The sequence below is a fragment of the Trachurus trachurus genome, assembly GCF_905171665.1.
Source record: "Trachurus trachurus genome assembly, chromosome: 3".
NCBI lineage: Eukaryota > Metazoa > Chordata > Actinopteri > Carangiformes > Carangidae > Trachurus > Trachurus trachurus.
The window spans coordinates 33,778,569-33,791,296 of record NC_139893.1 but is presented as its reverse complement, the minus strand read 5'-3'; the positions used below and the strand labels follow the sequence as shown (position 1 = coordinate 33,791,296).

The 12,728-nt window shown below is 43.1% G+C and overlaps 1 protein-coding gene across 1 annotated transcript; it reads right to left on the bottom strand.

The window, feature by feature from the left end:
• On the bottom strand, positions 1 to 4,176 carry fgf4 (fibroblast growth factor 4; the record flags this gene model as incomplete). The annotated part of the gene is made up of 3 exons (XM_083994253.1): positions 3,858 to 4,176; positions 2,497 to 2,600; positions 1 to 177 (listed from the first exon to the last, which is right to left on the bottom strand). Exons 1-3 carry the CDS (start codon positions 4,141 to 4,143, stop codon positions 1 to 3), a joined length of 567 nt encoding a protein of 188 aa, XP_083850379.1. The 5' UTR covers positions 4,144 to 4,176.
• Positions 4,177 to 12,728: the final 8,552 nt, after the last annotated feature.

The following is a 12,728-nucleotide window of genomic DNA, read 5'->3' as shown; positions in this document are numbered from 1 at the left end:
CTAGATTCTTGGCAAGAAATGTGTCACCGTCATGGCGGGTGACACTCGGTTTCCTCTTTTTGTTTTGCCGTTCTTACTCAGGCCGATGTACATCCTCGGGTAGGTCGCCGACTCGTAGGCGTTGTAGTTGTTGGCGAGGAGCTTCTCTCTGAACTTACACTCGTGGTTAAAGTGGAGCTGCAGCGAAAAAACGAAACAAAAACAAAAAAACAGGCACATACAGGAGCTCCGTGAAAATGCTGATTGTTTGAAAGGCAGAGACAAAACAAAGATGGCGGGACATTTTTCTTTTTTGTGTGTGTGGTGGGGTTATTGTTCAATGTGATTACTATCAAACAATTGCTTTATTTTTGACTGCAGGGCTATTGTACAGCAGCAGCTTGAGACAAAGATTTACACAGAATGAGGAATGGCGTGAGTGAAGCAGGACTCGGATTGTACTGGTCTGTAATCTGGGAACAAGGATGCTCTCACTTACTCATCTTTGACTAGGGTTTGATTCTTGTACAGCAGTGGTTCTCAAAGAGGGGTCTGAGGACCCCCAGGGGTCCTTGAGAAGGTTCAAAGGGGGTCCTCAACTTTTTTTCAAAATTTTACCAATTTTTTCCCCCAGAAATATAAAATTTCTTCCAGAAATTTCTAGAATTGTTTCCAAAAAGTCATGCCAGTGGCTGTAATTTGTATGTACATTAACTAAAAAAAAGTATCCTAATGTTATTCTCAGAACAAATATTTGTGTATTTCTGGTGTTTGTTTCAAATTGTTGTCTAATGGGGGGGTCCATGGTCTAATTTGTGTCAGTTTAGGGGTCCTTGATGTAAAAAAGAGAGAACAACTGTTATACAGTAGGACTGTAGGTGCAGTAGCCTATATTCTCTTCAGTGGGTCACACATTGGTGCTCAACTGGATTGAGTTGCTCCAAATGTCATAAATCCATCACTAAGTTTGTCCTTCCAAGTGACTTCAAGGTTTGTAGGCTACTGTTCGCACTAAAGAGATAGATCCCATCAAGCCCATCGGCCGTCTGTGAGGCAGGTATTTATGACCCGCAGTAAGGATTTGTTGCCAGGCGACATCTAGTGGTTGTAGTAGGCTATGACAGGTGATGTAGCATTAAGAGACACATGAAGAGGAGGTTGTGGTGGATGGATGAAGACGACACAGGAAGGTGCTGTTTGATTCCCGTGTGAAACTAGTAGGTACCTTATGTTATTTCTATTGTCTGTGAATGCCTATAATGTTAAGGAATCAAAATCAGGCATCTACATAGGACAATATTTTCCCAAACTTGACCAAGCAATGACATTGTAACCATGGCAATAAGAGCAGGTACAACACTCGAGACACAGTTGGTGTGTTTACAGTTGCAACCATGACAACCACTGGAGGGGCTCTATTTAAGGAAACACTCCTATAGGTTGTATCAGAGGGTGGATGTCCATGTGTAGTTTGATTATAGGTTCTGTATGTGAAAGTATCAAAGCCTCAGTCCACAGAGAAACTGCTGCATAATCTTTGGATCTCATGAAGTCAATATAAATAATAGTAGACAATATTCAGAAACCAGAGGGGAAACATGGCTTTGCTGAAATAGCCTACTAAATAGCCTAGGCCTACTAAATAATAAAGTTTTTATTTTTGAATTTGACTGTCTGTTCAGTTTGATTCAGGCCAGAAACATTTGCATTCAAGTTAATGCAGTGTAGATTATGAGCAGTTTTAAATATCTGGTCGTTCTCTGAATGAACATCATGTTGTGTTACTTTGTCAAGTGAAATGTGAAAGTGAAAATCTTCTCTGTATAACTATGTTGTCATTGAACATCACTGTCCCATATTAACAGCCTCCTCTCAGTTTTCCTGTTAAGCTGATGTAGGATGTAAAAACAAGTTTCCACAGTGTAACTCATCATCATTTTATTATACTTATTAATTTAGCCTAATGAGTGAATCTCCATCAGTGATCACACTGGTTAGAAGAAGTAACTTTTTCTAACTCCTGTGACAACATGTTTCACCGGTTTCAGGCTTTGTCTGGTGATAAATTACAGTTTAACTGCACTGACTTCACTGATTAAGAGATGTCCCTTGTGACTGAGCCTGAAGCTTCACTGACAACACCACAGCCATCTCGTCTGTGGGTTATGGGATGGACAACAGTGACTTCTGCAGGAATATAGGCTACTGTTTAAATTTGACAGCAAACAAATGTATAACTCACAAAAAAAGTTGTTTCTTCACCAAATAGGTTAAATGCTGTGAAACATTATTTAAAAAATGTCCAGTCTTATTTTATAGTTCGGTCAATTTTTCTGTGAGGAGGGGCGAGGTCAGGGTTGGTACGGTTACCCTCTGGTAATACCATGACTCTTGACCTGAGTAAGCTACCACACATCAACAAGTTCAACAAAATGTAGAAAAGTAAAGCAGTGAAAAGTGAAAGCAAAAGCTTTGTCTTTGTGTCTCTGCGTGTGTGTGCGACAGTTGTACACTCACAGATCCGTAAAGCTTCCCTCGCCTGTTCATGGCCACGAACAGTCCGCTGCGAACTCCCAGCAGAGTCACCACTCCTCTCTCCACTGGAGAGATCTGCAGGAGACCTGCAGGGACAACACATGTTCATACTGGGCTGATGGAGAGACCCACACCTGCTCCACAGACACACTGACATCACTGTGTCCCACACTGTGTCCCACAGGATGTGACCTGAGATATGACATCACTCCGATCATTTTACTTATACGGTGGACTAGATTATTTCATTTTATTCTGTCATTAGATGATAAATTACATATTTGTGTGTTTCACATTTCTTGATATTTTGGACACATGAACTTTTAATCTTAGTTGTGACACCAATCAAAAGTGCTGTCCCTGTAAATTCACTCAAGAGTAAAAGGTGACGGGAAATGAAATCAGCAGATTATTTATCACATTGTTTCTCCACACAGATCAGATACAGTCTCTGTTTCACTTCTGTGTTTTAAAGTAGAGCGACATGTCCCCTGAGGTCTGTCTGAGTGTCTCAGACCTGATGACAGTGTGTGATGATGACTGTGTTATCATGGAGCCCATGTGTGTCCTTTGTTCCTGCTCTCATGTGAAAATGCTTGACAGCGGCTGGAATTCCTCCACAGAGATTTTCCTGAAATGTATCTGTCTAAATTTTTATGCCTTGTTCTCAAAATAGTCCAGAGGCTGAAGCAGCGCGTCCAGCTCCGACGGGGATTAAGATGTGACATGTTGGACAAATAAATGTTTGTTATCCTTCGTGTCTGCATATGTGAGGCGGTGTGCGGCTGCGTTGAGCCGGACCGCCGGGGTTAATCTGTCCCAGCAGATGGGTCTGCGCGCTTTGTCCTAACTTTAGGAGCTGACTGGCCGCTGGCCTGGATCACAGCGGGCTCTGGTTACACACACACACACACACACACACACACACACAGAGACAGACACACACACACACGGCGGAGGGCAGCCGCACTGAGAACACGGCTACTGCCGGGCTCAGCGGCACCTCGGAAGGACTCCAGATGTTGGCACCGAGGCGCGGATCAATATCTGTGAGCTGCTCTGTGACTGACAGGAGGAGCAGCATCTCCTCCTGAGACTGATCAGCTGTGGATCAGCTGATCAGAAAGTGCTGATCAGATTAGAATAATATCGATGTGATTAACATTTAGTTTTTAAAAACTTCTCACCTCCTCTGATTGATTTCATTTATATAGGCTACTGTATAAACAACTTTTCAAGCTGACATCATGCTTTACGGACTGGGTTGCTACTCCACCAATGACTGTGTCAATTCAATTATTGCCTATAGTCTATTCAATCAATCAATAATTGACTCCACTTACTGTAACGATTTTCGTTGTGGACTCCCGTTATTCTCCCGTCCGGTAACACCTGAATGTGGAAGCCGATCCCCACGTTGCAATAGAGGCGCCGCAACCTTTTGATGCCCAGGAGGTAGTCGCCGTCCCGGTTGGTCTCCTCCCGCTTCTCCCCCGGGATCCGCGCCAGGGAGCGGGAGTAGAGGGCTTCCCAGCGGTCCGCCGTCCTGTTCAGACCGGGGGCGCATCCCGCCAGTCCGGTCACCAAGCCCAGGATCAGGACTGTCCGCAGGGCCGCCAGAGAGCCCATCGCGGGTCTGGCTCTGAAAGCAGCCTCCTGGCGCTTGCCTTTCCAATGAAGCGAAAAGAAGAAGAAGAAGAAGCAGCAGCGGCGGCGGCGGCGCGGCGGCGGAGAGGAGCGTGTGGAAGTTGCGCTCATTCCCAGACCGACAGGCGCACTGACTTCAGAGCTGGAGCGACATTGATCTGCATGGGCGCTGTGCAGCCATGCCTCTATATTTATACCTGCAGACACATTACATCACAGCTCCACACTTAGAAGAAATCTACAAACTACGTTTTCACATGCGGGCGCAGCACATGGCGCTGGGGTTTTCATTGAAATCAAATAATGGCGCTCTTATCTGAGCTGCGTGGAGAAAATAAATGAATAAAGGCCTTGTTATAATAATAATAATAGAAAAAAGCCTCTTTGTGCAAGGCTTTCATTATCAGCAGCAAAATATCATAATTTATGTATGGGAGGATGTAAAATAGGAAACGGCCCAGTTAACAGACCGTGATGTCGAGACAGGAGACAGTTCTATAAATGAACAATAACAGGAAAAAACACAGGTCCAATTCAACCAAATGAAAAAAAAGCGCTAACTTAAGACTGGTAGGAGGGAAACCATGTTCCGGGCCCTTATAGAAAACAATAGTCAAACTAAATAGAGAGTTTGCAGCATGATAAGTACGCTGTCATTGTTGGCTGAGGCTTTTCCCCAGCTCTGACGTTACAGGTCAAACACTCGCGCTCTGCGCTCTGTCAGAGGTGTGAACGGACAGTATCCGTGTTTATGGGGGAATAAATAAACACGACGTGTAAAAATAAAAACTGTTGTTTACAGGAAACTCCTCCTGACTTGAATCTTCACATCACAATGAGTTTGTTTTATTTCATTTCATTTCCTGCCTCTTTCCTGCGCGGGGATGCTGTGGATGCAGACACCACCGGCTGGAGTTTTGTAACCCCCTCGTCAGGTCACGTGATGAATCAACAGGGTGAAATAACTGCAGTCTCGTCTTTGATGTGTCATCCCTGACAGTCTTTCAGAAGCACTGGTGCGTTGCTTTTGATGTCCATTGAAATAAAGCAAACTGAAGCCCAGCCTCCTTTTATTTCACCATTTCATCACTGCTATTATCCCCCCCGCTATAAACCTGCGCCGGGCACTAACATTTACCCTGTGTGCTGAGAGTCCCTTTGTTTATCTGTGTGTTGGAGCGCTGAAGGTCTTCCCTGTCCATCAGCCCAGACACAGAGACCGGGTCCTTTGATCTCCAGGGTGGCTCAGTCCTGCTCCTCATCGACCACGCATGAAACGTTTTCTCACGTTCACATTCGGCTGATCCTCAATGTACGACAACATTGTTTCTTTGTGTGCTGCAAAACTGGCTCCATGAAAGCAACCAGATCTTAGAGACAGTCCTGTGGTGCTGGGGCCCCTGCTCCATCTCTACCAACGGGACCTACAGGATCCATGAACCAAAAGAATACCTAAAAGTCCACTAGACCTCTAGGATGTCTAGGATCCGAATCATATCAATGGGTCTCCATGGACCTCCAGAACCACTGAATGGCTAGAGAACTACTGGACCTTTAGAATGAAAACTCATGGACCACTGGTCTTCAATAATAACTTCTGGTCTGCTGGACTACAGGACCACTAATGGGCCATTGCACTACTGGGCCTAGGGTCACTGATGGATGGACGGTTGGACCACTGGACTACTAGAGCTACAGAGCTGCTGGACCTCAAAGACAACTATTGAACCATTGGTCCATAACTGATAAACTCCTGGACCTTTAGAACCACTGATGGGATGGTACTGGACCACTAATAGTCTATAGAGACCTGCTGGAACTACTGGACCACTGGGTCAAGAGGACTGACAGACCAAGACCTCCTGAACAGATGATGATCTTGTGGAGAACATGCAGACTAATGCACTGTTAATCCATACGAACAACTAACAGACCAGATCTATAGCACACCTGATGGACTTCTGGACCAGAGGACTGCTGGACCTTCAAGAGACTCAGAACTGGAGAACTGAAGCTGATCAGCTGGAAATCCATTCCTCCCAGACCACCTAACCTTCCTAGCAGCAGCTGGACCCCTGGACGTCCAGGAGCCTGGTGGACTGACTGACCTCAGGGTCTCCGAGATGACTGAACACCGGACCTCCTGAAACACCTGAGCCGCTTGGTTCAGAGAGTCCCTGACCTGGAGAGGTGTCAGAGCCCTGCAGTCCAGCAGGTCCTGTGTTGTCGCTGTCCATGGTTCTGTAATGTGTTATTTCCTTAAAAAAAGAAAAGCCGGTTGAGATGTTCCTCTTCAGCCATGCTGGGATTTGTAAACTATGTTGGGCTTTATTTTTTGTTTATGTTGTACTGAAGTCATTGTGGTTTTAGGTTGCATGTATGCGATGAATTATGCTGAGGGAAAGAGGTTTTGGATTTCACTGGGTGACAGCTGCAATTCAGAGCTTAAAATGTCTCAACATTCAACTCAAGTGTTCACTGGCCCACTCATTTATTCATCATTTCCAAGCCTGAGTACTTATAGTCTATAGCGATGGTGCTTTTTTAATATACTGTTGATCAGAAACAGTTTCACTGGTGGTAACCGTGGGAACCAGTGGGTGTATTGGCCCCACAGCAGTCTGTCCCTCTGTCTTTTTTTTTTTTTTTTTTTTTTTTAAACAAGAAACAATAAGAAAAGTTGAACAAACTCTGAAAAGGGTGAATAAAAGCTAAAAACTGAATCCAGTCCTTTATTTCCTCTCAATTGAATTTGAGTGTACCTGTTTACACCAAACTCTCTTATATTCAGATATCAACCTGGATTAAAGTCATGTAAGTGTGTCCAGAGTGGAAAGGTGTCCTACCTGTTGGTGAATGTGTAGATCAAGTGTGATGTTGTGTATATCAACACGGAGGAGCAGGGACACTTCCTCTGATATTGTTGGCCGGCTCAGTTGGATGGAGGCCAGAGAGACAGCTGTCACTGAACCGCTGCCAGACTGGACTCACTCACTGACTTGGTTCATTTGTTCACATCACATCCCCAGTGAAAACCTGATGAGCACTTACTGCTTCCACATAACTCAAGATTCAGATTGTTAGGTTTAACTGAAAAAACATAGAACATTTTGTTTTTAAAGGGATAGTTCACCCAAAATTGAAATTTCACTCATTATCTACTCACCCTCATGTCGACTAAGGGCTGGGAGAAGTTTCAGAGTCCTCCGTGGCTTCTCTGAGTTACAGGGGGTCTCGGCGTAGCAGTGCATGTCCATATAACGGTTGCAAATGTCCAATTTGGACGAACCGGGAAGAGGAGCTTCTGCTACAAAAAAAGCTTGAAATATAGAGTTATTTAATTTTTTTTCCGAACAATTTCGCATTTCGGGGCTTCAATACAAGACCGACATTACATACGAGCAGCATGGAGGTATTCGGATGTTTTTTGGTGTGTCTTTTTGTTAGGAAGACAATTGGTATCCATTCGCAACCGTTATATGGACATGCACTGCTACGCCGAGACCCCCTGTAACTCAGAGAAGCCACGGATAACTCTGAAACTTCTCCCAGCCCTTAGTCGACATGACGGTGAGTAGATAATGAGTGAAATTTCAATTTTGGGTGAACTATCCCTTTAACTGGTTCTTCTGTGACTGTTTTTATCCTTCAGCTAAATCTTCTAAAACAAAAATAAATTCATTCCTTTGGTGCACAGATGATGGACTGGAATCACGTCTTTGCTGTGTGGTGTCTCTCCTGCCTGCAGAGGGCTGGGAGCTGCTGAGCCTCCATGTCTGATGGCAGCCAGCCTCCAGGTGTCTGGAGATGGAGGCAGCGATCGGCCTCTAGGGGTCAATGTTTACAAGTGAACACTGCTGTGTTGCAGTCACCTGCTGGGAGCTGAGGGCCCGGGATTAAAATACCAGACACTTGCACTTAAAGAGCACAGTTTCACCTCTGTCAGTTTGCCTCAGCGCTCAATAAAACAAGAGTAAACACTAAAGCAGCCATTATTTTATATATATATATATATATATGTATTCACCATCAATAAACTTAACCTTTGCTATGAAGATTTATCTTAAAAGTCTTTGAAGTCATTAGGGATGTAAATGAACATGTCTGCCAGTGTGTTAACATGCATTGTCCAAATAAACAAATAAATACAAACTGCTCTTTGTTAGACTGCTGCACTGAGCAGAAAGTGAGTGCAAACACTTTCCTGTCTGATCAGTGCAACAGTGCAACATGATAAAATAGGTTGATAATCAGCTTTTTTAAGTGTGAATGCTTGTGTGTTGGATAGAAAAACATTCATGCATAAATAAAGACTTAGTAAATAATTGATAGATTCTACGATATTGATCCTCTGTATACAGTTAAACATTTAGTAATAGTTTTTAACTGATCTAAGTATAAGAAAATGTTTTTTCAACTTTTATAAGATCTTTTGGTAACATTTTATAATAATAAGTACACTATTAAACATTAGTCAAGCATTAAATACTCAATTCATCATTTATAACACATGGATATAAACACAGTAAAATGTTTTACTCATCATTGATAAGCACTAACTGTATTTATAAACTACGGACTAATGAGCATTCATGCGTTATAAATGAAGAATTCAGTATTTATTAATGCTTAACTAATGCTTAATTGGGTGTACTTATTATAAAGTGTTGCCGTTTTTTTTTCTTTTAGCTCTATATGTTAGCTTGTTAACTACTGTATTCCTACTAAAGGTGTTTATTAGAAACACCTAGCATCACCTAGCTTAGCTCAGTATAGATAGACTGATCCTCTGTGTTTGTAAATGAATGATTTACTTGTTATGTAATTCACAACTAAATACTCTCAGTGTCCACACATCCCATCAGCCCAGAGGATGAATGTAGTTTTCATTGGCCACCGTCCTCACCTGATGAGTATTAGCCTCAGTGGGAGTGATGGACAGAGAGGAGATGTAGGAAGAGATAAATGTCGCTAAATGAAACAAACTAAGAGGGAGCGGGGGCCACAAAGGGCCCCTACAGTCTCTGAGGTCCTGCATTCCTGTTGAGTAATATTAGAGTTTGGCATTCATAACAAGCCATAGCAAGGTGTTACACTTTGTATGACACAGTTTCTGCTTTCAGGACGGCCTGCCTTGTTTATTGACTCTGTGGCTTTTGGTCGGCATTTCAAAAAAAAGCCCAAAAGTCTCAGGCGGCATCGCTTCCCAGGCCCCCCTTGGGAGGAGCCATTGTCTGGGCCAGGAAGCCTCCCCAGCCTGCAGGTATAGAATGACAAGGCTTTATATGCAGCTACCTATAGGGGCCATTCTACAGAGCTGCTTCAAAGTCCCAGCTGAAACATCTTCAAACTCATGTGTCTTTTCCCCTCAAACACATGCTGCCAAAATCTGTCATAGCTGAAACACAATGATACAGAATTTAAAATAAAGGTTATGTTTAGGATTTTGTTCAAAGCTCATATTTATAGTTGATTTTAATTTCTCACATGCAGGTGAATCAATTAGAGTTGATTTTTCATTTGATTTCATTCATATGGCGCATACATTAGTGAGTTAAACATCAGCTGGACCACAAAATATGATAATTTTTTACAGCTCATCATGTTAATGACTTTATCTTTGTAGATAAATTAAACTGTATAGATAAATAAATGAATACCACTGACATTTTCAGATAAAGCTGACAACACAGATTTCCTTTTAATTATACAGACAAGATTGTTTAATTAGATGATCGTAATCCACCTGAATCTGTACCAGATTACTACCAGATTACTGTAACATGCTAATTTAGAGGTGCAGCCCACCGCTGAAATCTAACAGACCCATTTGAAGTAGACGTTGTGGTCACACATTGCTATAAAAAAATAAATAAAATAGATGAGGTGGAATGAGGGAGAAAATGATTTTGGTGTTCTGCTGGATGTGGAATGGGGGGAAAAAAAAGACCTTCATCTTCATCGTCAGAGACCCACTGCTGAGGGCGCTGTTCAGAGCCATTTAACAGACAAAATCTGTTTTCATGCACAGACAAAATCCATGACCTAGTAATGATGATAAATGAGTAACAGCAGCAGCCACAGAGCTGTTGCTGCTCTCACATAACTGGTAAACACCACTGACCAACGTTAACACGCAGCAGCCGCAGCTCTGACACACTCATGTATTTCATGAATGAACAGGACCGACACCACTCTGTTCATTCACTCGACCCGTGTTCTTATTTTAAACTGACACCGTCCTGACACGTCTCACTTCCTGCTGCAAGTTAGACTCCACCCACAAACCCCTCATCAGTCGTTGCAAACAAACAAAACACACAGAGGCTTGACACACGTTCAGTCAGACTGAGTGATGTTCTCCTCTCAGTCCTCCGGCTAACCGTCCAATCAACACGCAGCCGGAAGAACATGATCTGATGAGTCTGATTGGCTGTTGAGCTTTTTGCTAGAATCTCATTCTGCACCTTCAGTTGCCGTTCAAACCGTGTCACGTGACAGAATTTCAAAATAAAATTGTTCTGTTTTATATGACTTTGTGTTTCTTAAAGCTGTCGCTCACAAGTTAGACCACGGACCCCCCCCATTGGACAAAATTTTGAAACAAAAATTCACAAATATTTGCTCTGAGACTGAATTACGTTACTTTTTTTTTAGTCAATGTACGATCAAATTACGTACTTTACATAAATTACGTATTTTTGCTAGAAATTTCTGGCAAAAATTGTATATTTCTGAAAAAAAAAAAAAAAATTGGGGACCCCCTTGAACCCTCTCAAGGACCCCTGGGGGTCCCTGGACCATACTTTGGGAACCACTGTCTTAAAGGATAAAGTAAGGCCACTACAAAAACCTCTTTGTTACTCAAATTTCACATGTCACAGTCATGACTGTTTCCATAGCAATGGCCAGTCAGTTGTAAAGATGCTAGTTGGCAAAATGTTAGCTAGCACGGTGGTAACTTAAAGCATGTGAGAGACGGATGCAGGTCCAGGGCCTGATCAGAGGACTGGAACTCACACTGTTTCTGTAGCAACATAAAACAACGATGAAGTCTGCAGGAATCATGTCAGTGTTTCTTCTGTTGATATTCACAGATCAGTGTTTGGGACTGACCCCTCCCACATGAGCACACACTATAAATAATGATTTTATACGTATTGAGCTCACTGCCACCTTAGATGTGGTTTTGGGGTTTAAATAGAAAACAGAAGGGTCTTCATAAATCCCTAAGACTGACACCAGCGTTCAGCAGAGTGGTCCGCACACAGAACCTGAACCTTTCGACGGAGGGGAACGCCGCTGCTGATGAATTTTACATTGACGGACAACTTTGTCTTTTCTGCTCTGCAGCAACAGATGGTCACTTTAACAAATGAGCTGCAGAGGGGAGAGAGGGGTAATGTCACTGAGGGGGGAGGAGGGGAGTAGTGCACTAAATGCACAAGTTGTAATAAACCTGGCGTAGCGGCCACACCTGTCGGCTGCAGCTCTCCACAGGAGGAATGTGGGTCCGGAGTGAAGGCCCAACATGGGTCGTTATATCGGAGCACATGTGTTATAGTTGTGAACTGTAATGAGAAAATATGACATAACCCTCAGGTCTGTCGGCGAACTGACAGTGTGTTAGTGTTAGTTTAAAGAAGTATTAACCGAAATGTAAATCTGGCCCGATCATTCGAAGCAGATGTGCTCAAAACACAAACATCTGTATATGATTAAAGGAGCACAACTGTTTAACATGTGGGGTTAAAAACAAAATGTCCTGTTGTGAGTTTCAGGCCGTGACTGAAACAAACAGAGAAACTCAAGAACGTGACCTTCAGTTACCTCTGAGATACAAACGTATGCTTTAAAGAAATGAGAGCAAAATGTTTATTAAATGCTGCTGTCGGCTTTTTTGCAAGTAAAAAAAACAAAAAAAAAACAACAATTGTGATTGGGATCATGTGTCTGTGTAAGGGATTGTGTTGGTGGTGTGATGAGGGAACACCATCTCCAGTGTTTTTTATCACGGAGGAACAGTCAGATGTGAAGTGTGAGTGGACAAACAGTGACACAAATATAGCAACACTGGTAAAATGAAGAAATAAGTCGTATCAATAACTTAACACCAAATCAAGAAGTCAGGGATCAAATAAATATTTTTCCTTTAGTTTACAGACAGTAGACGATCACAGCTCGCTCTGCTTCCTCGTGTGAATCTGACAAAAAGTGCTTTTCAGTGTGAAGTCCTGTCTTCACCGCGGCCACGTCCGTCAGCACCGAGTCCATCTCATAGAGTCACTGTACAAGCACTTTATACAACACAGGGCGGAAGCTTCCCACATTACTAAATAGAAGATTATACAGCTTGTGTGTGTGTGTGTGTGTGTGTGTGTGTGTGTGCGTTAAAGAGGCTACGTCTGTCCCAACACTTGGCCTCAGGTCTTTTCTTCCTCGTCTCTGAATGTTTCTTTTTCTTTGTGCGCTGAACAACAAAAACCTCCACTGATCCAGAACGCCAGAGTCTCCACAGCCCCCCCTCCCCTCCCAGCCCCGATGAGTCCAGATCCTGGTCTATATAC